We start from the raw sequence: 26499 nt of genomic DNA, 5'->3' as shown, positions 1-26499 counted from the left end.
CGAGTAACGGAACGAGAGGTGAATTGTTAGTGTCTACGAGGAATAATCCAACCAGGGAAAAGTACTCCTTTAGAACCATCCAACAAACTCTCTCTCAGAAAAAGCAGCGCGCTGTGATAAATCTCTCCGTGTCGGGCCGCTGGCTGGTTCCGGCTTTATACCGACACACGTGACCCGACGCCGCTTCCGGGTTCTCTCACGGTGCAATTGCGCATGCTCGCGAGAGCTTACCCTGTGACCAACACTGTCTATGGGGACAAGTAAAACCAGATCGGGCATATTTCCGTACACAGGTGAGCAGCATCAGCTCCTTAATCCATTTCCCTGTTATTTAAAATGCCCCTTTATGTGGCTGCGCTACAACCTCACACTACTGCAGTGGAAAAAATAAAACTTTGTGTCTTTTTAAGTGTACTACTCCTACTTAACTAAACTATATTTCACAATATTCTTTTATAAACTGTTAGCCTGTTAGTATATTAATATGAATAGACTAAAACTACTTAAATAATTACTATATAAAGAAAACATGTGAAATCTACTTAAAGTTTACTTAGATTTTCTTTATAAAATAATCTTTTGTGATTTAAAATAAAAGCTTTTTTATGGTCATGCAAGAGGCCAAATTACAATCATCTTTTTCTGACTTTCTCATGGTACTTTTAGCCACTGTGAACCACTCAGTGTCAGAGTGACCACATCATTGTTGCCAGGGCATCATGAGAACTGATGCGTGAATGACTACATCCTCTTTCTCACAGCAGCAGTTAACCAATATTGCACCATATTCATACCATGCAATACTCAGTACTTGACAAGCACGCTGTGATGTCCCTTAACAAACTATAAGGAGAATTAGAATAATTTCACAAAGACTATTTTCAGAAAACCCATTCAGTCCAGGCAGACTTTCCCATGACACAAACAGGAACTTCTATAATTATCTTACACAAAACAGGGTGATGACAAAAGCCATTTATAACATTATTTTTTTTAATACTGACATACATAAAATGACATGTACACCCCAATATAATTTGCAACAATCCATAAGATATGATTTTAAAAATATTATAATTAAAAAAGAAAATATTGTAAATCATGTGCTCACCATGGCATGTATTTAATATACTGTATGTTTTCAGCATTATTCTAAATATTCACTGTGTATTAGTTTGTTATAATCCTGGCATATTCAGATTTCTCTCCAGCATTGATCTGGACCCGTGCTGCTCCGGCTGTGTTAATGTGATTTACAGTAAAGTACATGACATCCGGTACAGTCTGCGGATAGACAAACAGGGACATTTTGCAGACAACAAACATATCAGATTTTATATGAATTTAATTTTTATGTTGTTAACAACCGATGTTAACTACGATATTCAGAGGTTGCAATGAATTTGCATTAGTGTAGATTTGGTATCAAATATGGCTCAGTGGAATGGAGATATAACACAGTAATGTGACCACAGGATGTGTCTTCCAACACGGCTGTTTATGAAATGAGAAGCTTTTCACTGCATCAGTTGGGGTTAAAAGAGTTGTTGTGAGATGAAACATATTAATCACTGCAGTAATTACAAAATTAATGGCTCTTAAGTATTTGCTTATTTAAATCTATTGTTTGTCTAGGCAGTGTAGTGTGACAAGGAAGGGTAAAATCATGGAGAAATGTACAAAGGTGACATTTTTGTAACGTGTTTTAAACATGACAACTTCTCTAAAAAGAGATTTTAATATGCAGTGTTTCATTATCGTATACATTCTTTGTATCGGATATAAAATTACCATAAAAATTAATTAAACAACTTGACACTAATACCTTATCTAATAATATCTTGGCTTATGTGAGCTGTAATGAAATCGACTCTTTACCTTGTTCCAGTGTTGTTGTTGAGTGTGTTGTTTTACTCTGAGGCTGTTCTTTTGAAGGTTTTGTTTCTGTTTTCCTCGACTGTGTTGAAGTTTCTCTTCTTCCTACTGAAAAGAAACAAAACATATTAAAACTAAGAGCTTTTTATAAATATTTATTTCATTTTATTATTATTTTGTTAATCAATTTGGTTATATAGCAGAAAACGCTGGAGTAAAGCATGCTCACAGTTAATAAACCAGTGTACCTTTAACAGATATTCTGATGTTTCTTAAATTATTCTGTACAGAACATGTGTATTCTCCCTGGTCCTCTTCAGTCAGGTCTGATATGAGTAGAGAGAGGTTTCCTGAAAAGTTGTTACTGACCAGTTTGACTCTGTTTCTGTGATGTCCAGTCTGTTCAGGGTAAATTTTCTGATAGTAATTGTTTCTGTAAAACTCCCATTTTAGATCCTGTGGTTTGTCCTGTATGTCAGTGCAGACGCAGGGCAGAACTACAGACTCTCCTGTGAACACAGTCACACGCTCTACCTCTGTCTTCTTCACCAGCTCACAGCCTGTAAACATAACATTTACAGTTAATAATTGAAGTACTGCGATTATTAATATTCCCTGCTTGTAAATCACAACATTTTCTGCTGCAAACCAGAAGAGATTTTTAAAGGATGGTATTTATTTGTTAATGCTCTTATATTTAGAAATAACAATTTTAATTTAGATATACTGTAGATCTTAGTTTAAAACATTGAAATATTTATTTACATTGATGTTCATGGCATGTACCTTATGAATAGAGTATAAATAAAAGTAACACTCTGATGTACAGACAGTGTTTATCAATGTTAATGTTAAGTTGATATAACACCGAGTCTAGTGACAGATTTCTGTAGACATTAAATGGTGTTATGACACTTTCCAGGTTCACTTACTTTAGATCATTATATAAAGTGTGTTATGTTGATTTTTCTTTGGCTGTAAATTTGGTTTAAAGTTGCGTGTCACAATAATGTATAATTTTGATGTATCAGGTATTAAATTAAAATGAAGAAAACATGGTGACTGTGACACCTACTGAAGGCTTTATTAATGTTTATGTAGGATTATGTCAGGTGTCATGAAGGGATTATACAGGTGCACAATAGCTCTATAAACACTACAAAGTTACAAAAGATATTGATTTAAAATATTTCAAATTAAATCTGATAAGAGACCAAAGTTTCAAGTCAGTCTGATACGCATAATCAGAATTTATTGCCATTTATAACTTGATACTGACATTCACAATATGACAGAGATTCTTCCCCCTTTAGTTATTGTAAATGGAGTAGACATGTTTGTAATAAATGTGACTTAAATTAACAAAATTTGAAGAGGATTCATTCACATTAAATATCATGTTTTTTTTGTGTATTTAAATACTTTACCATCAACAAAAAGATTGATGTCTCTGTGTTCCTTCTCAGTGCTGCACCTGTAGTCTCCCTGATCCTCTACTCTCAGGTCAGATATGAACAGCGACAGATTAGCAGAAGAAATGTTATTAAACAACTGAAGTCTGCCACGGTAGTGCTCATCATTTAACACTTCTGTGTAAGGTCCTGTTCTTCCAGTCTCCCAGGTGAGTTTCTGAGGTTTGGTGTTCGGGTCAGAGCAGGAGCAGGGTAACAGCACTGAATCACCTCTGTGTCGTGTGATTCCTGTCAGATTATCAGCAGAGAGAGCGCAGCCTACAGGAACAAAGATACAAAACACCCAGAATCTACTGAATAGAACATAATTACAACATTTTAAAATGAAAATGGATTAAAATTATTAAGCTTCAGTACATTTAATTCCAATCTTTTATTTTTCAGTCCAGTATTGAAATGATGTGTGTGTTATCTGGTGATGTGTGTATTTTTCCCAGAGAGCCACTTATAGTTAGACAGCTGTGGTTAGACACCATGTTACAACTACATCTAAAAATAAAGACCACATGGAAAGAGAATTTCTTCAATCTTTAAACAGTTTCTAGTTTTTATTTATTTACTTTTGTTATAAAGACACACACACACACACACACACACACACTAGATATCGCCAAGTGCAAAAGATTTTCTTTCAATATATAACAATATAAAGTCATGCACTGAGTTGATTCAGATGAGTAGATCATTCAGACATGAAGAGGAAATGTACAGTGGTAGTGGGAGCTCAGTGGTTAAGGCACATTGGGCTACTGCTCAGAAGGTAATGAGTTTAAGTCCCAGCATCATCAAGCTGACATTTAACCTTCATCTGCTCAGGTGTATCCTGCTGCTTTGGCGCAGCCTACAGGAACAAAGATACAAAACACCCAGAATCTACTGAATAGAACATAATTACAACATTTTAAAATGAAAATGGATTAAATTTAATAAGCTTCAGTACATTTAATTTCAATCTCTTATTTTTCAGTCCAGTATTGAAATGATGTGTGTGTTATCTAGTGATGTGTGTATTTTTCCCAGAGAGCCACTGTGGTGGAAATGTACAGTGGTAGTGGGAGCTCAGTGGTTAAGGCACATTGGGCTGTGTGCTAAAGTGTGTTTAAGTCCCAGCATCATCAAGCTGAAATTTAACCTTCATCTGCTCAGGTGTATCCTGCTGCTTTGGAAAACTGCATCAGACAAATGTACATAAAACACTGTTCGGTTTAGTTACTTTAGTAAATAGTTATGTTTATATGTTTTATATTGTACCTCAGGTCTTCTCAACACACACACACAGACACATTTTACATTTATTAATATTTTTGGTGTCCCTTATTGCAGGGATATTGGAAGTGTTATTGTTGATGTCCATTATAGTGGCATCTATTTGTTAGAAATGAAGAAGTACACACACAGGCACAGACACATACGGGCACACACACATACATATGCACACACATATAGATGCAAACATACTGTAGGAACACATACACGCATGCAGACAGAGTTTACACAGATCACTGCTGTGAGATTTGAAAATGTAAATATTTTAAATAATTTAACTAAAAGTTCATGCTGGTGTTGAAATTTGCCATTTGAGTTACACGACATTCATAAAATATAATTATTAAATATTTCTATTCAATGTGTTCATCCTTGAAAGAACTGACTAAAATTCTCTCTCCTTTCTGTAATAGAAAATAGAAGTGCGCCAGGCAAATGCAGTTTTACTGCAGTTTTTATGAAATTCAATGCAGTACAATGCCATTGTATTGAAATATAATTCTGTAATGTTGCCCATTATTAAAAAATAGGGAATAAAAACTGCACTTATACTGCAGCTTTCTAAAGTACAATAAAATAGTCTTCATTCAGTATTAATTTAGTTAAATGCAGTTGGAATGCAGTTTTAAATACTTAATTTTAATTAAAATATGATTCTGTAACTTTAGTTATTGAACAGTTCATTATAATAGTCTTATATTAAGGTAATTACCTGCAGTAACGGCAGTTATCCTGCACTGAGTCCTGCAGTTTTGTACTGCAGTAGCTGTTGACCTAACTATGTTGTTGTTGTTGTTATTATTATTATTATTATAATTATAATTATTATTATTATTATTATTATCATAATAATATGTTTATTGTTTGGCTCAAGAAATGTAGAATCCTACTAATTGCCTAAATTCATTAAATTGAAGTGATGGGTGTCTCAATTGTAGTTTGTGATTCTGAATCGTTGGTTTATTAAACAATGCCAGGATCATCTTATTTTCAGGCACAGGCAAACAGAAACCAGTTGGAAGCAGGTAGAAGCAAATAGCGTGTGTGCAAGAAAAACAATAATCTCTTCCTCTTATACTCTTCCATTGTAAAACTGAGATGTGCTTAAATACTGTATGCACAACTGTACGATTTGTCTTCACCAACCAATAAGACTGCATCTAATCCTCAGCCAGAGATTGAACTATAGAGCGCGAAAACCATATAAACGACAGCTCATAAACGGTCACAGTAACGGTTTGTGTATCTTTGACTGGACATATTCCCCGGACTTCTCACCCTCTGTCATCGGCCTCTCGGACTTCATTAACCCCGGTGAGACTGAACCATACTCCTCTAACACACATACAATAAACACGGATTTCAGACATTTTCCACTCACTCGCAAACATACACATACAGTTTATTATATGAAGTTTGTAAATATTGTTTACATCTTCGTTTGATTGTGGTGCACCTTTTTTTGTTTACTTTATTTAGTTTTGTATATTACACATTTTACACATAAGAATCATTTAGAAATGGGGTGAAATTAAATCTATTTTTGGAGAAAACTAAAGTGTTTTTGACCTTGCATACATGTAAACCTGTTTTAAGAAACTCATTAAGCAATATTAACAACCTTTAAAATGGCATAATTGGGGCACTTTAGGGCACATTGGGCTACTGCTCTGAAGGTTATAAGTTTAAATCCCAGCATCACCAAGATGACATTTAACCTTCATCTGCTTTGGATAACTGCATCAGGTAAATGTGCAAAAAACACTGTTCTGTCTTTCAGTTTAGTTACCTTATTATATACTGTACCTATGTTGATGTAATGTTTTATTGATGTTTTATATTGTGTCTTATGTGTTCTGTAATCGTTTAATCCAGATTAATCTAGACTGGTCAAATCAAGTAGTTTTTTGTTGTCATTTTAACCAGTTGAGTACAGCATTAAATGAGACAATGTTCCTCTAGGACCAAAGTGCTACATACAGCATAAATTAACAACATAAAGTATGTAACAAAACTAACTAGCTAAAAAAGACACATAATTAGCTGACTGGCTAAGACAAAACAAATTAACACCATAATATAACCATGAAACTATCTACTGTAAGAAATGTACAAAAAACAATGAAAAAGGAAACAAAGTACACATGCAAATGTGCAACCAATACAACACACAATTTACATTTAGGCATTTGGCAGACGCTCTTATCCAGAGCAACCTACATTTTTATCTCATTATACATCTGAGCAGTTGAGGGTTAAGCGCCTTGCTTAATGGCCCAACAGTGGCAACTTGGCGGTTGTGGGGTTTGAACCTGGGATCTTCCGAACCATAATCCAATGCCTAAACCACTGAGCTATCTGGCCCAATTAATCCAGAGCCCCCACAGTCCTGTTCACACAGGCTGCTGAGTTTTGAAAATGTGAACACGGTATGGATAAAAGAATGTAACTGACTGTTATAAATGATTAATGATGTATGATGTATTGCATAGGAAGTGAACCTGGTGGTCACTGACACAGAAAGCAAAATAAGGTGTGAAATTCACACACATCTATTTACAGTCAAGAACAGAATGAAGTAGTGTCGTACAAGTTACTTTTCCATTACACTTTATATATGTTATTATAGATACATTTAACAAGCCAGAGATCTTGAGAGATGTAATTCAGTAAATTTGTTAAAACATACACTGTTAGTATTATAGGTTTACACAGGCTGCTGATGTGAGTTTTAAACAGTTTAATTAGAAGTGCATGCTGCTCTTGATCGGTAGCATTTTAATAACATTACATTTATAAAATCAAATATTTCCATTGAATGTGTTCATCTCTGTTGGTCCTAGTAATATTATAACACTGTAGTAAGTTGAGTTGTTGTTAATAAAAACTTTAAATAATCAATATTTGACAGTCTTTGGTTTGGTTGTTCAGGAACACACACACAACCAAAATGCACTAAAACACACATTTATGTAAGGTATCAAAATAAGGACACTAAAAGTTTTGAAGTTTTTGGCTTTGAAAAGTTTAACATTTATACTAAACATTTGGCATTTAGCAAACTTCCGTCTTTAAAGTGTGTTTTCAAGGTTAGGTGTGAGGGGAAAATCAATTATTTTATTAATAATTATATGAATTTTGTATTTTGAGCTTATTCAATGCTTTTTGCATCAAAACAAATTAAGTGACCCAATGTTCAGTCATACTCAGACTGTTATATGAGTTTTGGAAAAGGTAAATAATAAAAACAAGTAACTAATAAAAAAAAAAAATCATAAGAAGTAGAGTCAGTGTTTCCCACATGTCTGAAATATACTTGCAGTGATAGCCCTCGGAATGGGGGAGAGACGTCATCTTTTTTTCAGCACAACCTAGGAAATTCGCAAACCCAAGAACCCGTTGAAGCTTGCCCGCTTCGAGCTTCATGGCCACACCTTGGGGCGAGATGACGAAACCCAGGAACGTGGTGGAGTGTTCGTGAAAAGCACATTTTTCCAGCTTGCAGTACAGTTGGTGAGCAAGCAATCTCTTAAGAACAGCCCGAACATGTTGAATGTGTTCTTTGAGGTTGTGGGAGTATGAGGATGTCGTCCAGGTAGACGAACACCCATCGGCCCAGCATGTCCCTGAGGACATCATTAATAAACTGTTGGAAGGCCGAGGGTGCGTTGCAGAGTCCGAAGGGTATGACCAGGCTCTCGTAGTGTCCGGTGGGTGTGATGAATGCTGTCTTCCACCCATCGCCCTCCCTGATACGCACCAAGTTGTAGGCGCTCCGGAGGTCCAACTTCGTGAAGATGGTGGCACCAGAGTGGGCGTCCAGGCTGAGTTGGTGAGTGGCAGTGGGTGTCGGTTTTTTATGGTGATCTTGTTTAGCCCCCGATAGTCGACACATGAGCGAAGTTCGTCCCCTTTCTTCTTTACGAAGAAGAAGAACCCCGCGGGCGCTGGTGAAGAGGAGTGCCGGATGGTGCCTTGGCGCAGGTCGTTGGCGACATACTCTTCCATGGCTTATGTCTCGGCGGCCGACAGGGAGTAGAGGTGACCGCGGGGGGGAACAGAGCTCGGCTGAAGTTCTATCGCCAGGTCGTATGGGTGATGAGGTGGCTGGTGGGTGGCTTTTCTCTTGCAGAAAACTTTAGCCAGGTCTCAATATTCCGATGGAATGGCATCTGTGTCGACGATAGGGGCCTCGGACTCCTTGGAACATGCCCAGTCTGTGCCCGTAGGCAAAGTTCAGTGCAGGTTGGCCCCCACTGGAGGATCCGGTTTTGTGCCCACGAAATGAGAGGGTCGTGCTGTAGCAGCCATGGATAACTGAGTATTACAGGAGGCGAAGCGATGGGAGTGAGGTAAAACTGCAGCTGTTCCTGGTGTTGGTCGATGGGGAAGGTAAGAAGTTGGGTCTGGTTAGTGATGGGGCTGGAAGAAAGGGGCCGACCGTCAACGGATGTAATGTGAATCGGCTGGGATAATGCCTAAATCTTCACCCCCATTTCTTTGGCATAAGTGGAGTCAATGAAGTTACCCGCGACACCAGAATCGATGAACACGTACTTCAGGCCCGTTTGTGGGCAAACTGGAGGGTTACCTGCACCGTGAGGCAGGAGATGGTGGCGTTGGTAGCGGTGGAGTGGTAGATGGTGCCCGGTGAGTCTCTCCTCCTGCTCACCGGGAATCGCCTGCTGGGCTTTTCCCGGGCGTAGTGGGCAGATCGCCCGGTGATGGGCCGCTAACCCACAGTAAGCACACAGGCCCTCTTGAAACCGGCATTCTCGTTCGGCCATAGTCAGGGAGGCGTGCCCTAGTTGCATGGGTTCCCTGGCTCCAGTGTTAACCACGGCAGGATGTGGAGATCTGACCTGTTCAGTGATGGCGGAAGTGAAGGTGATCGGTAGTTGAGGTGACGAGTGGGCGTAGGTAGGAGCAGGCGGCAGGGTCCTCGGGGCTGGTCGATGCAAAGGGCGAGCTGAATGAGCCCCTCCAATGCGGCGGGAAGCTCTCATCCGGCTAGATTATTCTTCACTGCGTGAAGCCAGTCCCTTGTAGTAGGATGTCCGGAGCGTGCCGTTTCCCCAAGATGTCTGTACCGCGAGGGTGCGAAATTCTGCGGTGTAGCGGCTCACGGACAATCCTCCCTGCCGCAGATGGTAGAGCTTGGTGTCGGTCTCCACCTCGCCCGCAGGGTGTTCAAAAGTGAGTCTGAGCTGACCGGTGAACTCATTGTAGGAAAGGGCGGTGTCGGTGTCTGATCGAAGAACTGCCGTGGCCCACTCAGCTGCCTGCCCGGATAGCAACGATAAGAGAAGAGCAATGCGAAGTCAATCGGTGGAGTTAAACTCAAATACCAGATCTAGCACTGTCAAAAACACACTACATCTTCCGTCCGTGCCATCCTATTTATCTAGTAGTGCAAGAAAGACATCTAAAGTGCGGCAGGCGGTGCTGCAGCCGCAATGTCTTGGACGTTCCGGCGCAGAGTATCGAGCTCTCCGGTTAGCTGATTGATAAGCGCGGCATTCTGATCCACCACATCGCAGAGGCACGCATACTCCGCTGGGTTCACCGCGGAAGGCTCAGTCATTTTGTCAAGAACTAACCCGAGGAGAACAGAAGACGTAGCTTTAGCGGTTAGCCCAGTGTAGCGTGAATGGTAAACCCAAACACGGAGTGCAACGAATAGGCAGGATAATCACGCTCTTTAGTCTAAGGACTCTCACGATTGGGGAGTAAGGGAAAGACACAATCTAACCCGCGTCCCATAAACACACTCAATACGAAAGCAAAACCATAAAGTGAGTACTCACAAATTGATGAACGCACCCGAGGCAATATCGGTGAACTCAATGACTGAGCGTTGTGCTGTGGTTTGTTTACTCCTCTTATACTTCCTGATTCGCGACCGCATTACTTCCGGGTCCTAGTGCCAGTCGCGGATTGAGTGTGCATGACAGAAATATGATGAACTGAATTTTACAAACATGACTTAATTAAAAAATGTTAAACAAGAGCGGGTCGCATAGGTAAAGAAAGCACAGATTCATAAGATCACGTGTTTTTATGGTTGTTTTTGGTTGTTTTTGTGACCAATAATAATACTAATGTAGTGCCCTGATTTAGGGCTTAAATATTGTTTATTTAAAGTGTTCTATGTTCTAGTACAGTAGGTATTATTCAAAGGTTTAACTTGAGGTACAAATTCAGTTTATAATATCTCGAGCATTGTAAACTAGTTAACGTTTCTGGAAAACAGAAAGGTAATGGGTTTGTGATTAACTGAAAAAAAATGTAGACCCTTCTGGAGTACATCTTTTTTTTTTTTTTTTCTTGTGCTGTGAGTGGTCTAGACAAATGTCAGTCTTTTGTGCTATTAGTAACCGCTAGGGTAGCCTTTCAGATTTGAGTGGAGGCGGGGTTAAACGGAAGCGTACTGCTGGAGCTTTTCACAAAACAAACCAAAAAAAAAACCAATCCCTCCGTGCTTGAGTCAATGTTTTGAAAAGACAAGAGAAAATTAAAATACTAAGATGGTACTGTAACATAGTTGCATGCTCGGCATGTTTACATGTGCTAGCGGGACAAAGAGAGAAAGAATGAGCTGCTGCTGTGCTAAGAGAAGGAGCGGAGTCTGTTTGTGAGGAGCACGTGCGGCTCCAAACTTCTGTGTGCTTCGAATCCTGCTGCAGTCACGTGCTTGAGGACCTCGTGCTGTTATACACGTGAATACAGCCTAAGGATTTGTTTCTGCATCAAGAAAAATGGTCGCTAAAGGTGGTAAGAACTTCAGGAAACTGTACCAAAGCATTTAAACAACGTTTTTTTTTTTTTTTTTTTTTAGGGTTTAGGTTTTTTTTTAAGTGTGTTTCTTTTAGTATTGGTATGAGTGAAGTCATGACATTTTGAAACCCAGAGAACTGAGAGGGTGGGCTACATTATTATAACTATTATTATTATTATTATTTAATTTTTTAAAAATTTTATTATATATATATATATATATATATATATATATATATATATATATATATATTTTTTTTTTTTTTGATGTACAGTATGGGCAAACAGAAGCTCTACTCAAAATGCTTTCTGCTGCTTGTTTAAAAAGGGGGAAAATAAAGAAATACATATGGGATCAGTAATTTTTTGTGATATTGAACTTAATTTAACTATAAACATGATCAAGTTCATTTTAATGTGTGTGCACTGAACTCTTAGCTAGCTCTTGTTAAGTGTGAACTTGCACATCACTAGTGAGATATCGCACGTCACCAAGTGCTAAGGATTTCCTGAAGCTAGAGACACACAGAGTTTTGTTAAAGTTAGAGTTTGAGGAAGAAAATTTAATTTTGAGCTGAGGTTATACAATTATTTTTGTGTCAAAGTAATAAAAGTCAGTTCATTCCTCATAGACTGTTGATGTAAGTTTTAAAAATTTGAGTATTGACAAATGCTAAATTGCTGATTAAAAAAAAAAAGTAAGTGAAGATGGTGGTGACTGACAGAGTGTGAAATTTACACACATCCACTTATAGCTAAGACCACAATAGAGAAGTGACGTACAAGTTACAAGAAAAATTACTTTTCTATTACACTTTATAAGTTGTAGATACATTCAATAAAACATATTGTGAGAGATGTAATTCAGTAAATGTGTAAGTATTATAGGGATGTAAAATAATCTGAGTGTAGAATCCTCCTTATTCATTAGCCCACCTCTCTTCATCAGTACATTTTAGACTGAAGTTATTGAGGAAGAAAAAATCCACATGATCAAAGCTGAACCGTGCATGTAAAGATTACTGCTGTCTTTGGACAGTGAATTGAAATGGTATTGAAATGTAGCATTGAAATGTAATTACATTTATAAAATATAAAGCCATAATCAAATATTTTCATTGAATGTGTTTATTTCTGTTGGTCCTATTAATATTATAACACTGTAGTAAGTAAAGTTGTTGTTGATTGAAACTCTAAATGATAATCATTTGACAGTGTTTGGTTTGGTTGTTCAGGAACAGGGCTGAACTACAACCTACTGTAAACCCAGTCTGGACAGAAAGTACATGAACTAAACACAAAGCAGCTGATCTAAGAACTGGTTAATATTCTCTCTTCTTTCTGTAATAGAAAATAACTTCACTCACCTGCCGCCACGTGAAACACGACAGACACAAGATAAAAGCACTTCATCATTACTGAGACTTCTGCATTCACACACCAGTATCTCAAAGTGCAAAGCAACACAGACGCAGACATGCGCACACAGAATGCTTCAGTGTCTCTTTTAAATAGTTTTGTTTTCAGGAAGCCGCAACAACCACTGCATCATTTCTCTTTTTGAGAATCTCTTTTATTACTCTTTCCATGACTTTCTTCTTCTTTGTCTTTCAGCTGTTCCCCTTCAGGGGTCGCCATAGCGAATCATCTGCCTCCATCTAACCCTTTCCTGCATCCTTTCCTCTCACACCAACTAATTTCAAGTCCTCTCTCATTACATCCATAAATCTCCTCTTTGGTCTTCCTCTAGACCTCCTACCTTGCAGTACAACCTCAGCACCCTTCTACCGATATATTCACAATCTCTCCTCTGAACATGTCCAAACCACCTCAATCTGGCCTCTCTGACTTCATCTCCAAAACATCTAACATGGGTTGTCCCTCTAAAGAAGTCATTTTTAATCCTATTCATCCTTGTCACTCCCAAAGAGAACCTTAACATCAGCTCTGCTAAATCTAGCTCTACTTTCTGTCTTCAGTGTTCTTCAGTGCCACTGCCGTAGCGCATCGCTGGTCTCACCACTGTCCTGTACACCTTTCCTTTTATTCTTGCTGATATTCTTTTATCGCACAACACACCTGACACTTTTCTTCACTCATTTTAACCTGCCTGTACCCACCTCTTCACCTCCTTTCCACACTCTCCGTTGCCCTGGACCATTGACCCTAAGTACTTAAAGTCCTGCACCTTCTTTACCTCTGCTCCCTGTAGCCTTACTGTTCCACTTGGGTCCCTCTCATTTACACACATGTATTCCGTCTTACTGCGGCTAACCTTCATTCCTCTGCTTTCCAGAGCATACCTCCACCTCTCCAAATTTTCCTCCACCTGGTCCCTTCTCTCACTAAAAAGCACAATATCATCTGCAAACAATCATAGTCCATGGAGACTCCTGTCTAACCTCATCTGTCATCCTGTCAATTACAAGAGCAAACAAAAAGGGGCTTAGAGCCGATCTTTGATGCAGACCTACCTCCACCTTGGACTCTTCTGTCACACCTACAGCACATCTTACCACTGTCTTAAAGCTCTCATACATGTCCTGCACCACTCTAACATCCTTTCCTCCACTCCAGACTTACTCATACAACACCGCAGCTCCTCTCTTGGGACCCTGTCATACGCTGTCTCTAAATTTACAAACACACCATACAACTTTTTATTGGAGCATATTGAAAAAGAAAGAGAGTCTAACGCCTTAGTATTCACCAACTCAAAATCCTGTCTATAAGCTTTGGAATCTATGAAAACAAATCACCCAATAATCACTGATATATTAATCAAGGCAAACCAACTACAGAGGAACGATCACAATATTATCTTCTACTGGATTCCAGGACACAGTGGAATAATGGGAAATTAACAAGCTGACATGGCAGCAAGACAAGCTCTTTCAGAAACAATTAGCGTATGCCAAATACCACCCTCTGACCTGAAATCACTGATAAATCAATATATATCAAATAAATGGCAAGCAGAATGGGAACAGTACAAAAACAACAAATCATTTTAAATAAACCCAGTGGTAGGAAAAAAAAGTTATCACCCATTCGAATCAAGACACGGCCAGGTAGTATATACAAGGTGCCGTATAGGCCATACAAATATTACCCATCACTTATTCTTATTTATTAAAGAATGAAGAAACCCCAAAATGTCAGCGCTGCAGAACTACCCTAACCATAAAACACATACTTTTGGCCTGCCCAAGTTTTAACACCTTAAGGAAACAATTTCTACCAGAACAAGATTAAAAAAAAACTCTTTCTGTCTAAAGTACACGTAAAGAACCAAATGTAAAATCTTGTTCTTCTGACCAAGTTTATGCTTTTATGTGATCTATTATCATTATATGCTTTTTTTACCTTCCCAGTACTCTCTTAATCACTTACATTATAACATAATAAATCAGCTTAATATTTGATGTGAATTTTGCAATGAAATAGCCTGAGAAGCTGATATGGCAATAAATTCAAATACAAACAAAACAAAAATACTCTAGGCATGAAACCATATTGCTGCTCACAAATGCTCACCTCTGCCCTTAACCTAGCTTCCACTACTCTTACCCACAGATTTATGGTATGGCAAATGAGCTTTATGCCTCTGTAATTGCTCTGCACATCTCCCTTGTTATTAAAAATCTGTACCAATCCTCTTCTCCTCCATTCCTCTGGAATCCTCTCACTCTCCAAGATCTTGTTAAACAAACTAGTCAGAAACTCTACTGCCACTTGTCCTAAGCACTTCCATACCTCCACAGGTATGTCATCAGGACCAACAGTCTTTCCACTCTTCATCCTTTTCAACTCCTTTCTAACCTCACTATTATTAATATTTGGTACTATATATAATAAGTCACCGCTTTTACTCTTTGTTCACTTTTGTTTTCCTCATTCATCAACTCTTTGAAGTCCTTCTTCCATCTTCCCATCACCCTCCTGGCATCTGTCAGTACATTTCCATCTCTATCTTTAATCAGTCTAACCTGCTGCACATCCCTCCAATCTCTATCGCTCTGCCTCACCAACCTGTACAGATTCACCTCTCCCTCCTTACTGTCCAATCTAGCCGACAAGTCCTCATATGCTCTTTGTTTGGCCTTTGCCACCTCTACCCTTACCCTGCAGCTCCCTGTACTCATGTCTACTACTTTCAGTTCTCTCAGTGTCCCACTTATTTTTTGCTAACCTCTTCCTCTGTCAGAAACACTTCTATACTTTCTTGTTCCACCATCAAGTCTCCATGTACACTTTGCCCTTGTCAAGAACTAACCTGAGGTGACCAGAAGACGTAGCATTAGCGGTTAGCTCTTTGTTGCGTGAATGGTAAACCCAAACGAGGAAGAACAGGAATAGGCAGGATAATCACGCTATTTGATCTAAGGACTCTCACAAATGGGGAGCAAGGGAAAGACACAATTTAACCCGCATCCTATAAATACACACTCGTTCAGGAAATAAAGCCAAGAAAGTGAGTACTCACGATTCGATGAATGATTCCGACGTAGCATCGGCTAGACTCAATGACTGAGCGAGGTGCTATGGTTTGTTTACTCCTTTTATACTTCCTGGTTTGCGACCACTTAACTTTCGGGTCCTAGTGCCAGTCGCGGACCGAGTGTGCATGACAGTACCCCCCTGTCCAGGACCGGCTCCAGACAGTCCTGTGGTGGAGGATACCCTGTGACGGTAGTCCTGGATGAGCTCGGGGTCGAGGATGAACCGTGCTGGAACCCAAGATCGCTCCTAGGGGCCGTAGCCTTCCCAATCGACCAGGTACTGTGTGCCTCTGCCCCGAGGGCGCGAGTCAAGGATCCGTTGCACGGTGTAGGGAGTGCTGGTGGAAAGCACAGTTCTCCAACTTACAGTACAGTTGGTGAGCGAGCAATCTCTTTAGAACAGCCCGGACATGTTTAATGTGTTCTGTGATGGTGCGGGAGTATATGAGAATATCGTCTAAGTAGACGAACACCCATCGGCCTAACATGTCTCTCAGGACATCGTTGATGAATTGTTGGAAGGCCGAGGGTGCGTTATACAATCCAAATGGGATGACCAGGCTTTCATAATGTCCTATGGGGGTGATGAAGGCCGTCTTCCACTCATCGCCCTCTCTGATGCGCACCAAGTTGTAGGCACTCCGGAGGTCCAACTTAGTGAACACAGTGGCACCGGAGAGGGCGTCCAGGGCTGAGTTGGTGAGCGGCAATGGGTGTCGGTTCTTGATGGTTATCTTATTTAACCCCCGATAGTCAACACATGGGCGAAGTTCCCCCCTTTTTTTTCACAAAAAAAAGCCCGTCTCGGCTGCGGACAGGGAGTAGAGGTGGCCGCAGGGGGGAACGGAACCCGGCTGGAGCTCTATCGCCAGATCGTAAGGGCGATGGGGTGAAAGGTGGGTGGCTCTTCTTTTACAAAAGACTCCAGCCAGGCCACGATAGACAGGAGGAATGGCGTTGATGTCGACAACGGGGGGATTGGAGAGGGCTGTGCGTTTCCCAGGCGAATTGGACCGATCGCCCGGTGATGTGCCGCCGACCCACAATAGGCACATAAACCCTCTCTGTACCGTCGTTCGTGTTCCGCCATGGTCAGGGAGGCGCATCCTAGGTGCATGGGTTCCCCGGCTCCGGTGTCAACCACGGCAGGAGGTGGAAATCCGACAGGTCCAGTAGTTGTGGTGGTAAGAGCGGTAAGTGGTCGTGGTGTGGTGTAGGAGAAGGTTGGTGCAGGCGGCAGGGTCCTCGGGGCTGGCTTTGGGCGAGAGAGGAGGCGCTGATCGATATAAAGGGCGAGCTGGATCATCCCCTCCAGTGTAGCAGGAAGCTCTCGCCCGGCGAGCTCGTCCTTTATGCGTGGAGCCAGTCCCTCGTAGAAGGATGTCCGGAGCGCGGCATCTCCCCAGTCGGTCTGCACGGTGAGGGTCCGGAACTTTTATGAACTCAGTTCATAAAAGAAAAGCAAACATATCCACTGTTCTCAAAGTACTTCAGAGCCCCTGTGAGACACTCAGCATGTCAGAGAGATGTGATGTCATGATTGTGGCCAGGGCAGCATATGGGCTGGTTGGAGAATGACTGCTTCATTTTTGTCACAGTATCAGTTAATCATCAATGCACCATGCACAGGGAACACTGTCTAATACTCTATATGCAACAGACACACACAATCTTCTTTTCTCTACCAACATGCAGCTCAGTACAATCAGGTGATCTCATAACCAAAAATCCATCTTATCTGGGATCACTTCAGGAATATATCCTGAAACACACAATTATACACACTCAGTTACAGTTTAGTGTATGCAGGACACTGTCAGGTTTTTGGAAGGTGACATCCTACTGTACATCCTACATTCTACTGTACCTACTGTAACAATCTGGGAAGCATCAGAGATGCTGGCTTTTAAACAGAACACTGATGAAATGCCGGAAGGTCTCCCTCCTCTTTAGCACAAAGGACGGCGTCCATGATTTCCAACAAGAATATTAAATTTATACTTGTCTGACCATACTGAACACTTTTCCACTTTGAAACAGTCCATTTTAAATGTGTGTGTGTGTGTGTGTGTGTGTGTGTGTTTGTACCTCTGTGTCTCCAACAAATAAATGCTGCCACTACACTGGGTCTCACCAACAGTAAAACTTCAAGAAAGACTGTAAAATAAAACATATCAAAATATTAATTAATCTAATAATACAGATGTGTTGTAACACTGATGAATAAATTGAAAGGTGTTGGCACATGGAGGGAGGTTGCTGTGTGTTTGCTGTATACCTTGTTCCAGTGTTGTTGAGGATGATGCAGTTGAAGAGTGAATTGTTTTACTCTGAGGCTGTACCTATGGAGGTGTTGTGCATGTTTTTCTTTTAATGCAACCACAGGGGGCACAATTGAGTGTCTTCTTGTCACTGCCCATAATCAGTATTTATTGGCTTTTATAACTTGATACTGATGTGTCACAATATGACACAGATATTATTTGCCCTTTATTTGTGGTAAACAGAGTAGATATTCTTTTTATATACTATGCGAGACAAATTCATGTCAAGTCTTTTTTTCAGACAGAATAATCTATTTTATGTATTTAAATGCTTTACCATTAACATGAAGCCTGATCTCTCTGTTTTTTTTTCTCAGTGCTGTATCTGTAGTCTACATCATCCTCTACTCTCAGGTCAGATATAAACAGAGACAGATTAGCAGGAGAAATGTTATTAAACAGGTTAAGTCTGCCACGGTAGTGCTCATCATTTAACACTTCTGTGTAAGGTCCTGTTCTGAATCCACCAGGTGGGTGGCTGAGGTTTGTCGTGCAGGTCAAAGCAGAAGAAGGATAACAGCACTGAATCACTGCTGTGTTCATCAATCTGTATCTCTTTATTACCAGAGAGAGCAGAGCCTACAGAAACACACATACAAATTGTTGCCTGGAGGGTCAGGCGTGAAGCTCCGCCACCAACAGGTTGCCATTGTAAGGCCTTTGGGTCTAACCCTACGCTTATACAATATCCAATCACTGGCAATACAGAGCATCCTCAGAGCCGGACCCAAGCCCAGAGGAGAGGGCGGGTTGAGGCAGAAAAGGCATCCAGCAAAACATCTGTTCTAAAAAAAAAAAAAAACATTGCAAATCAATTAATTTAATCTGACAACCCCTAGAACATGGGCCAAGGTCTGAATAAAATAAAATAAATAAATAATAACTCTACATTTCATAGGGCTCATGAAGCTGACAGTCTTCATACAGTAGGGCTCCATTTAATCTTAAGGCATTGTGAATCTATTAAAGCATATATTCAGAAAGGCTTAACAAAAATTACAGGATATCTTTAAGGGAACCTGGAAAATGGTGTAAATATTGAAATACAAATCTGCAACTGTGCACATGTATAGCACCATCAGTTTACATGTTTAAAGTTAACAGGCATATATACTAAATTAATGGAACTGGGTTGAGACCAGTACAATATATGAAACATATGGAAGAACACATTGTGAACTTGCATGATAAAAACATCAAACCACAGTAAAAAACACAGTTTAATAGTAAAACAATGTAATTTCCATACACACACAATGTGGCAACAAAATGAAGTCAGCTGATGACCTAGATTTACTGAATGACCTGATTGTCACAGCTATGGAGTTTTTTCTCCCTGACGGAGCAGGTATATTCCAGGACTCAAATTGTGAAAGAGTTGTTTTGGGAGCATGAAGAAACATTTTCACACATAAACTGGATACCACATTGTGTGCTGTATTTAAGGTTAAAGCTGATTAAATGCAATATTATAGTGTTTTTTTTTTTTGGCCAAGCAGTGTATAAGGATTATATACATAATTAACTTTTAAAAGCCATGTAATAAGTGTCTCAGTCAGTTTGGGGCAGTCCTCCTACCTTTGGCAGTGCTAGGGATATTTTTATTTTTATGGGGAATGTGCTCCAGAACTGATCTGCTGTGACACATTCGAGTTTTAAAAAGCTTGTGCAATGAAACCTTGGATTACAAGTATAATTGGTTCCAGGAGCGGGCTCATATTCTTAAACACTCACCAAATTTAATTTTCTCATTAGAAATAATATAAACTCGAATTATTCACCTCACACACATACAACACTCTCACACACATATTTTGCACATCTCAGGACTGCAACGTTTACTTTTTAGTCTGACACGCACATGGGACATTTGCACATTTTGCACTGGGAACTTAAACTGCAATCTTGGACATGGCTCTACACTGCACTACATTACATTTCTATTATATGTACATTTCTATTATAATTTATTTTACTATAGGCCTATACTTTTTTCTATTTTGATTATATATTCTTTAGCTTCTTTATATTTCTCTTATTCTAATATTTTATTTTCGTTTTTATTTTATTATTATTATTGCTGTATATATTGTCAATTAATTAAAAATTTTTTTTTATTCTCTTATTTTTTTTTAATATTGATGTCAACAGCAGTTGTATAGGCATTTTACTTTATATCATACTGTGTATGACTGTGTATGTGACAAATAAATTTGAATTTGATTTGAATTTAAAAGAAAAACCATTGGCTCAGTTGTGATCATGTGACGCTCGGCATCAAAACAAGAAGCGCATGCGTAATACATGATAGTCGGTACTCATAAACCAAGATTTGTTTGGATCAAAATTCATTAAAAGTCATTGCTCGTCTTGCGGAACACTCACAAACTCGCAATCTGAGGTTTCACTGTATATTTTGCATATATTTTGTATATTTTATTTAAAAAATAATATTTCTACTAAATTTAATGTCCAATAATACATAAAATATTTCTCCATCCTAGAAAAAAATAATTTGTATTAAGTTGTCATTTTATTTATATTTTAAAATTTACATAAATTCTTTAATTTTTGGGAGGAATGTAAACCTAAACCAAACTGGTTAACTATAATGATGAGTAAGTAAATGTTAATGTGTGTGAGCTGTACTTTCAGCTAGGTTTCGTAAACTTGCACACAACTGTTGAAATATCCCGTCACCAAGTGCTAAGGATTTCACAGAATACACAGAATTTTGTTGATGTTAAAGTTTGAGAGTGAAAAGAATCCATACATTTTGAAGCTGAGGTTATTTAATCAGTTTTGTGTAAAAGCAATACAATTTGACACACAGTTCAGTCCACATAGATCACTAATGTGAGTTTTGAAAATTAGAACACAGTATTGTTAAATGCAAGGAGCTAAAGTACTGTACTTTTTTTAAAAAAAGGAAGTGAAGATGGAGGTCACTGACTGAAGACATGCATTTCACACAGATCTTTCCAGATAAAACCAAAATGAAGAGTTGACCAGATGACATCACTCGCCTGCAGCTACATGAAACACAACAGACAAACAAACAGTTCTTCATGACTGAATCTTCTACACACACACACACACACACACACACACCTGAGTGTAGCCTGAGTGTTTCTCTCTCTTGACCTAATTTAAATTTTATATGCACTATTAAGGATTATTTAAATATATCTTCTTATTTTTATGCTTTTATCATACTTTATAGTATCATAATTGTAATCTGTCTTAGGTGCCATTGTTGTCACAATGTACTATAACCGTCATAAGACCTCAACATCAACTCATTCTCATAGTCACATTAGCAACGTGTCTCTCTCTCACATGCACACGCACACTCAACAAGAACTTTTATCTCTCACAACACAATTAGTTTTCACAGGGAATAAGTCCAAAATACAACTAAAATTCAAACCATAAAAATTCTGAGATTATAAGATAAAAAGGTACATTTTCCACACACACACACACACACACACACATACATACATAGTTTTGTTGGAATTTGAGTTTGTAGGAGAAAATAATTTATCAGTTGTCAGAGCTGATTTTTTTATCAGTTCTTTTAGTTTAAAAGCAAAGAACAAAAATACAGTTTAATCCACATAGTTTAATCCACAGTGCTGATAAGTGCATGTAACTCATTGTAAAGTAACTCATTGTAAAGGAAGTCAAGAAGTGAGATAAAGGTCGCTGGCAGACGGAGAGCATGAAAAAGGTGTGAAATTCACATACTGTAGTTCAGTGAAGACAGAAATGTGTTGATGGTCTCCTGAAACCACTCATGACTTTGTGAACAGCACTGAGTGCTGATGTAAAACTGGTGATTGTAAACAAGGCAGAAACAAGTTTATAAAGGAATATTCCCAGCTTTGAGCTCACGTGTTTATGCTATATACTGGATATGACTTTGGTTACATCTCTGATATATTTGTGAGTCGTGCCCCTGTTGTTTAGTGGGTTGACAGTTTATAACTTTACTTACACAAGATGCTGCTGATTTTAAAGCCTGACTAGTGTAATGCACATGATTTAATCAACAACTAATGCAGTAAACACTCAGTCTGTTCTTTGAGATGCAGTATTCAATCCACACTAATGAGAAGTGACGATCTCAGCCCACACAGGATTGTTAAAGTACAGTTAATGACCCTGCCAAGGACAATGGACTTACGGCAGGTAGATACCCATCTAGAAGGAAACTGGAGGACCCAGGGGAAGCCCATATAGACATGGGCAAAACAAGTCAAGACACTCTACACAGACAGAACCACAAAGTCAGGACAGAACCAGGGACACTGGAGCTGTTAGGAGACAACTCTACCCACTGCATCACCACACTGCACAAAGGTCTTGACTCACTCATTCACTCACATATTGTATATACTGCTTCATCCTGTTTTTTTTAGGGCTGTGGAGGGCCTGGAGCATATCCCAGGAGACTTAGGGCAAGAAACGGGGTACAAGCTGGACAGGTTGCCAATCCATCGCAAGGCACACATACATACACACACTCATTCACACACTACGGCAATTTGGGAACACCATTTAGCCTAATCTGCATCTCTTTGAACTGTGAAAGAAAACCGGAGTACCCAGAGGAAACCCACCAAGCACGGGGAGAACATTCAAACTCCATGCACACACAGACAGGAATCAAACCTGGCCGGGATTCGAACCTGCAAAACAAACGGTAAGCAAGGGGAAACACAGGGGATCAGGGGAAACACAAAACATCTGTCGAAAAAAATCATACTACAAAGAAGGATGCCCTCTGCTAGAGGATGCCCTCTGCTGGTCACTATATTGTATTTATTGTATTTTTTGTGTTTTTGAACTCCATATCTCAGAATGCACCTCAGTCACCAAGGTAGCTCATTAGTTAAGGATAAATAATCATGTGTTCAGTTTAATTATGGTGTTGTGTTTGACCGAATGTCCTTGCATCATGGTGATTTCCTTAGCTCCTGTTCAGCTCCTGTCCTCTTTTAAGTTGTTGTATAACACAAGTTTTCCACTGAAGCCACTGTCGAGCTGGACGAGTTGATTCTGGAGCAGTGCACCCATCTCCAGCAGGGTTTGCATTCTATTTAGATCATTTGTGACCCGGAACAGGCTGATCTGTTAGATGAGCTTGCCTGCTAGCTGTTGGAGCTCTAGCCACCACCATTGATACTCCTCGCTCTCCACTCTCCGATGACACAGCGACTGGGGTTACTTCTCACCCTGGTTGCTGCCTTGACTAGACCTCCTGGTCCGTTCCTCTTGGTCCGTGCGGGGAGGTATGTCACCCCGAGTTCCATCGTCCTGTGTCCTTGGGGGCCACGAGTCGTATCACCAGCCGAGACCCTTTCCAGTTCGGCTGCGTTGCTCGATCACCCTCTCCAGTCTCTCTCTAATAAGCTACCTCGGTGACTGAGGTGCATTCTGGGATATGGAGTTAAAAAATACAAAAAACACAAATGAGCAGTCTCTGGGAACATAGCGCCCTCTAGGGCTTATCCCTTACAATAATAAGGATGACTTTTTTTGGTGTTTAAATTCTGATTATGCAGCGAGAGAGTTTGGTGCTCAATTGTCAATATAAAACATTTTGGATTTCCAAACAACATTAAAAAAATAAATTGTATGGTGTGACAAAGACCTGCAGTGGTTGGTTCTGCAGGTTGTTTAGTAAAACTTACTGTACTAACACCTCCACTGCAGATATCACAGCTTGCAAACGCTTTTTAAAGCCAGCTAAAAGTCTTTCATTTCTTGTACTTGGGATTTTCCCATTCTTTCTTGTAAAAGGCTTCTAGTTTTGTAATATTCTTTGGGCGTCTTGAATGCACAGCTCTTTTAAGATCTACCCACAAATTTTTAATGATGTTTAAATCAGGGGACTGTAATGGCCGTTCCAAAACCTTCAGCTTGCGTCTCTTGAAGTATTACATAGTGAATTTAGACACATGTTTAGGATTACTGTCCTGTTGTAGAAGCCACCCTCTTTTCAGCTTCAGCTTTTTTACAGATGGTGTGATGTTTGCTTCCAGAATTTGCTGGTATTTAGTGGAATCCATTCTTTCCTCCACCTGTGCAATGTTTCTGCAACACAACCCCAAAGCATGATAGATCAACCCTCATGCTTAATAGTTGGCAAGGTGTTCTTTTCATTAAATGCTGCTCCTTTTTTTCTTCAAACTGTGGCCAAAAAGTTCTATTTTTGTTTCCAAAATGCATCAGGCTTCTGTAGATGTTCTGTTGCATACTTCTGACATTGGATTTTATAATGGAGATGCAGGTAAGGTTTTCTTCTGCTGACTCTTCCATGAAGGGTTTGTAAAGCGGTGCACCACCACTCCAGAGTCTGCTAAATCTACCTGCAGTCTTTTTGCAGTCAAATAGGGGTTTTGATTTGTCTTTCTTCCAGCATACAAGCAGTCCTCTCCAAGACTTTTCTTGGTCTTTCAGATCTTATCTCGACCTTCACAGATCCCCTGAACTGCCATCTCTTAATTACTGTACATTTCTCTCTGTGGAAACTGCAATCTTTCTATCTTTTTGTACAGTAGCCTTATCCTGCATTGTGGGCATTAAAAACTTTCATTTTTTGAGTCTTAAACAGCTGCTTAGAAGAACCTATGGTTGTTGAGTGTCCACAAGTGTGTGCACAAGGTTTGACGAGTCAAAGTATTTTTTAAAGCTTTAAAATTGTCATTTACTAATGACAGCTGTTGCCATGCATTAGATCTAAAGCAGATAAAGGTCTGAAACCTTCTAAAAAGAATCTGAGACTCTGGAACTCTTAGGGTGCCCAGTACGTAGATATCCGCCTCAAGTTTAACCTGTGCCATAAGTAAAATCTATCAATTTCTATTGGGATTACTTAATATTTACTTAATGTTTGAACTGCTGAAATAACAGCGCTGAAGTGGTGTAATTGATTTTTAACATGCAGGAGTTATTTTAAGGCAAAACTTGATCTTTATCTGATCTACTTTTCAATTTCTCATCTGTGATTTACTCTTTGATTACTAAACAGGAAGTGTACTTGGCTGACGACATAAAAAGTACAACTTATTAACAATAAACAATGTGTAAACATACATTTTTATATAACCTCTCTTTTCCATTGATTGTAAGAAGATGAGATGAAACTTTTGCAGCAGTCACATTAAACAAACAGAATGATGGAAATATATTTAAAAACTTTTTAATTGTAATGAAATATACAATACGCGAAAAATGACAAATGCTCTCAAATATATTATTTACAAGATTAAATCTGCTATTTATGGTAATAAACAAAGCCAATATTGTGAACCCTGTGCTCATTATGGTGTATTACTGTAAATATACTGAATGTTTTCAGCATTACAGTGGTACCTTGTACATCCGGTTGTGTGTACTACAAGTAGACCATTAAAACTGGTTTGCATCAGTGGAAGAGCAATTTTTGGATTTTCATTTTTTTGCATTTTGAGCAAGATTAAGTGATGACATAGCACCCTGGGACCTAAAAACTCACATCAGCACTATCAGAGCATGATGATGAGAAAATTATGTCCTGTGATAATGTCCCAATAGTGAGTAATCCAACTTTAATGTGTCCGCAAAGTGATCCACAGTCTTAGCCAACGCTGGGAAAAAATGCAACCAATTGTAAGTGCATAAACAACAAAGTGTTGGCCTCTTGGCATATTTGTAACATTTTCATTAGGCATGGTCAGCTGACCTTCTTGCATCAATGGGATTCCACTCATGATTTGGAGAGAAAGTCTCACTAGAGTAAAAATACGGAACCAAAACACAACTGACCGGTGTCAAGAGGAATCATAAATTAGGGTTAAGTGTAGTTTAATGTAATTCTTAATTTACTGTCTTTTCTATTGTTTTGATGGTTTTCATATGTATTATATGAAAGTGGTAATATTGGTAATTTTTATTGGGTGGCTGAAACGGATTATCTGTATTTACAGTATTTCCTTTGGGAAATGCCTTGAGAACTCGCCTCCGTAAGGGATTATATTTGTATGCTGAGGTACCGCTGTACTCTGTTTATTTACTTTTTTTTTGCTGTTGTTTTTTTAATGCAGGCATATTCAGTTTCCTCTCCAGTGTTGATCTGGACCTGTGCTGCTCCGGCTTTGTTATTGTGGGATACATTAGCATAAACAGCATCAGTCTGTGGATAAAAAAAGCATGAACATTATACACATAACACATACTAATTTCTGGTGCTTTTACTGTTGACCTGACAAACTTATATTTATAGTTCTGAACAGT

At 39.2% G+C, this 26499-nt stretch overlaps 1 protein-coding gene across 1 annotated transcript; it reads right to left on the bottom strand.

Moving 5' to 3' along the window:
* Window positions 1-1177: 1177 nt before the first annotated feature.
* Window positions 1178-12806, bottom strand: LOC128539029 (junctional adhesion molecule-like). The gene is made up of 5 exons (XM_053510649.1): window positions 12758-12806; window positions 3303-3605; window positions 2124-2435; window positions 1879-1983; window positions 1178-1284 (listed from the first exon to the last, which is right to left on the bottom strand). The coding sequence occupies exons 1-5, from the start codon at window positions 12804-12806 to the stop codon at window positions 1244-1246; spliced, it is 810 nt and encodes a 269-aa protein (XP_053366624.1). The 3' UTR covers window positions 1178-1243.
* Window positions 12807-26499: the final 13693 nt, after the last annotated feature.

Source organism: Clarias gariepinus, chromosome 2 (assembly GCF_024256425.1).
Source record: "Clarias gariepinus isolate MV-2021 ecotype Netherlands chromosome 2, CGAR_prim_01v2, whole genome shotgun sequence".
Classification (NCBI taxonomy): Eukaryota; Metazoa; Chordata; class Actinopteri; order Siluriformes; family Clariidae; genus Clarias; species Clarias gariepinus.
This window is presented reverse-complemented; position numbering and strand designations above follow the sequence as displayed.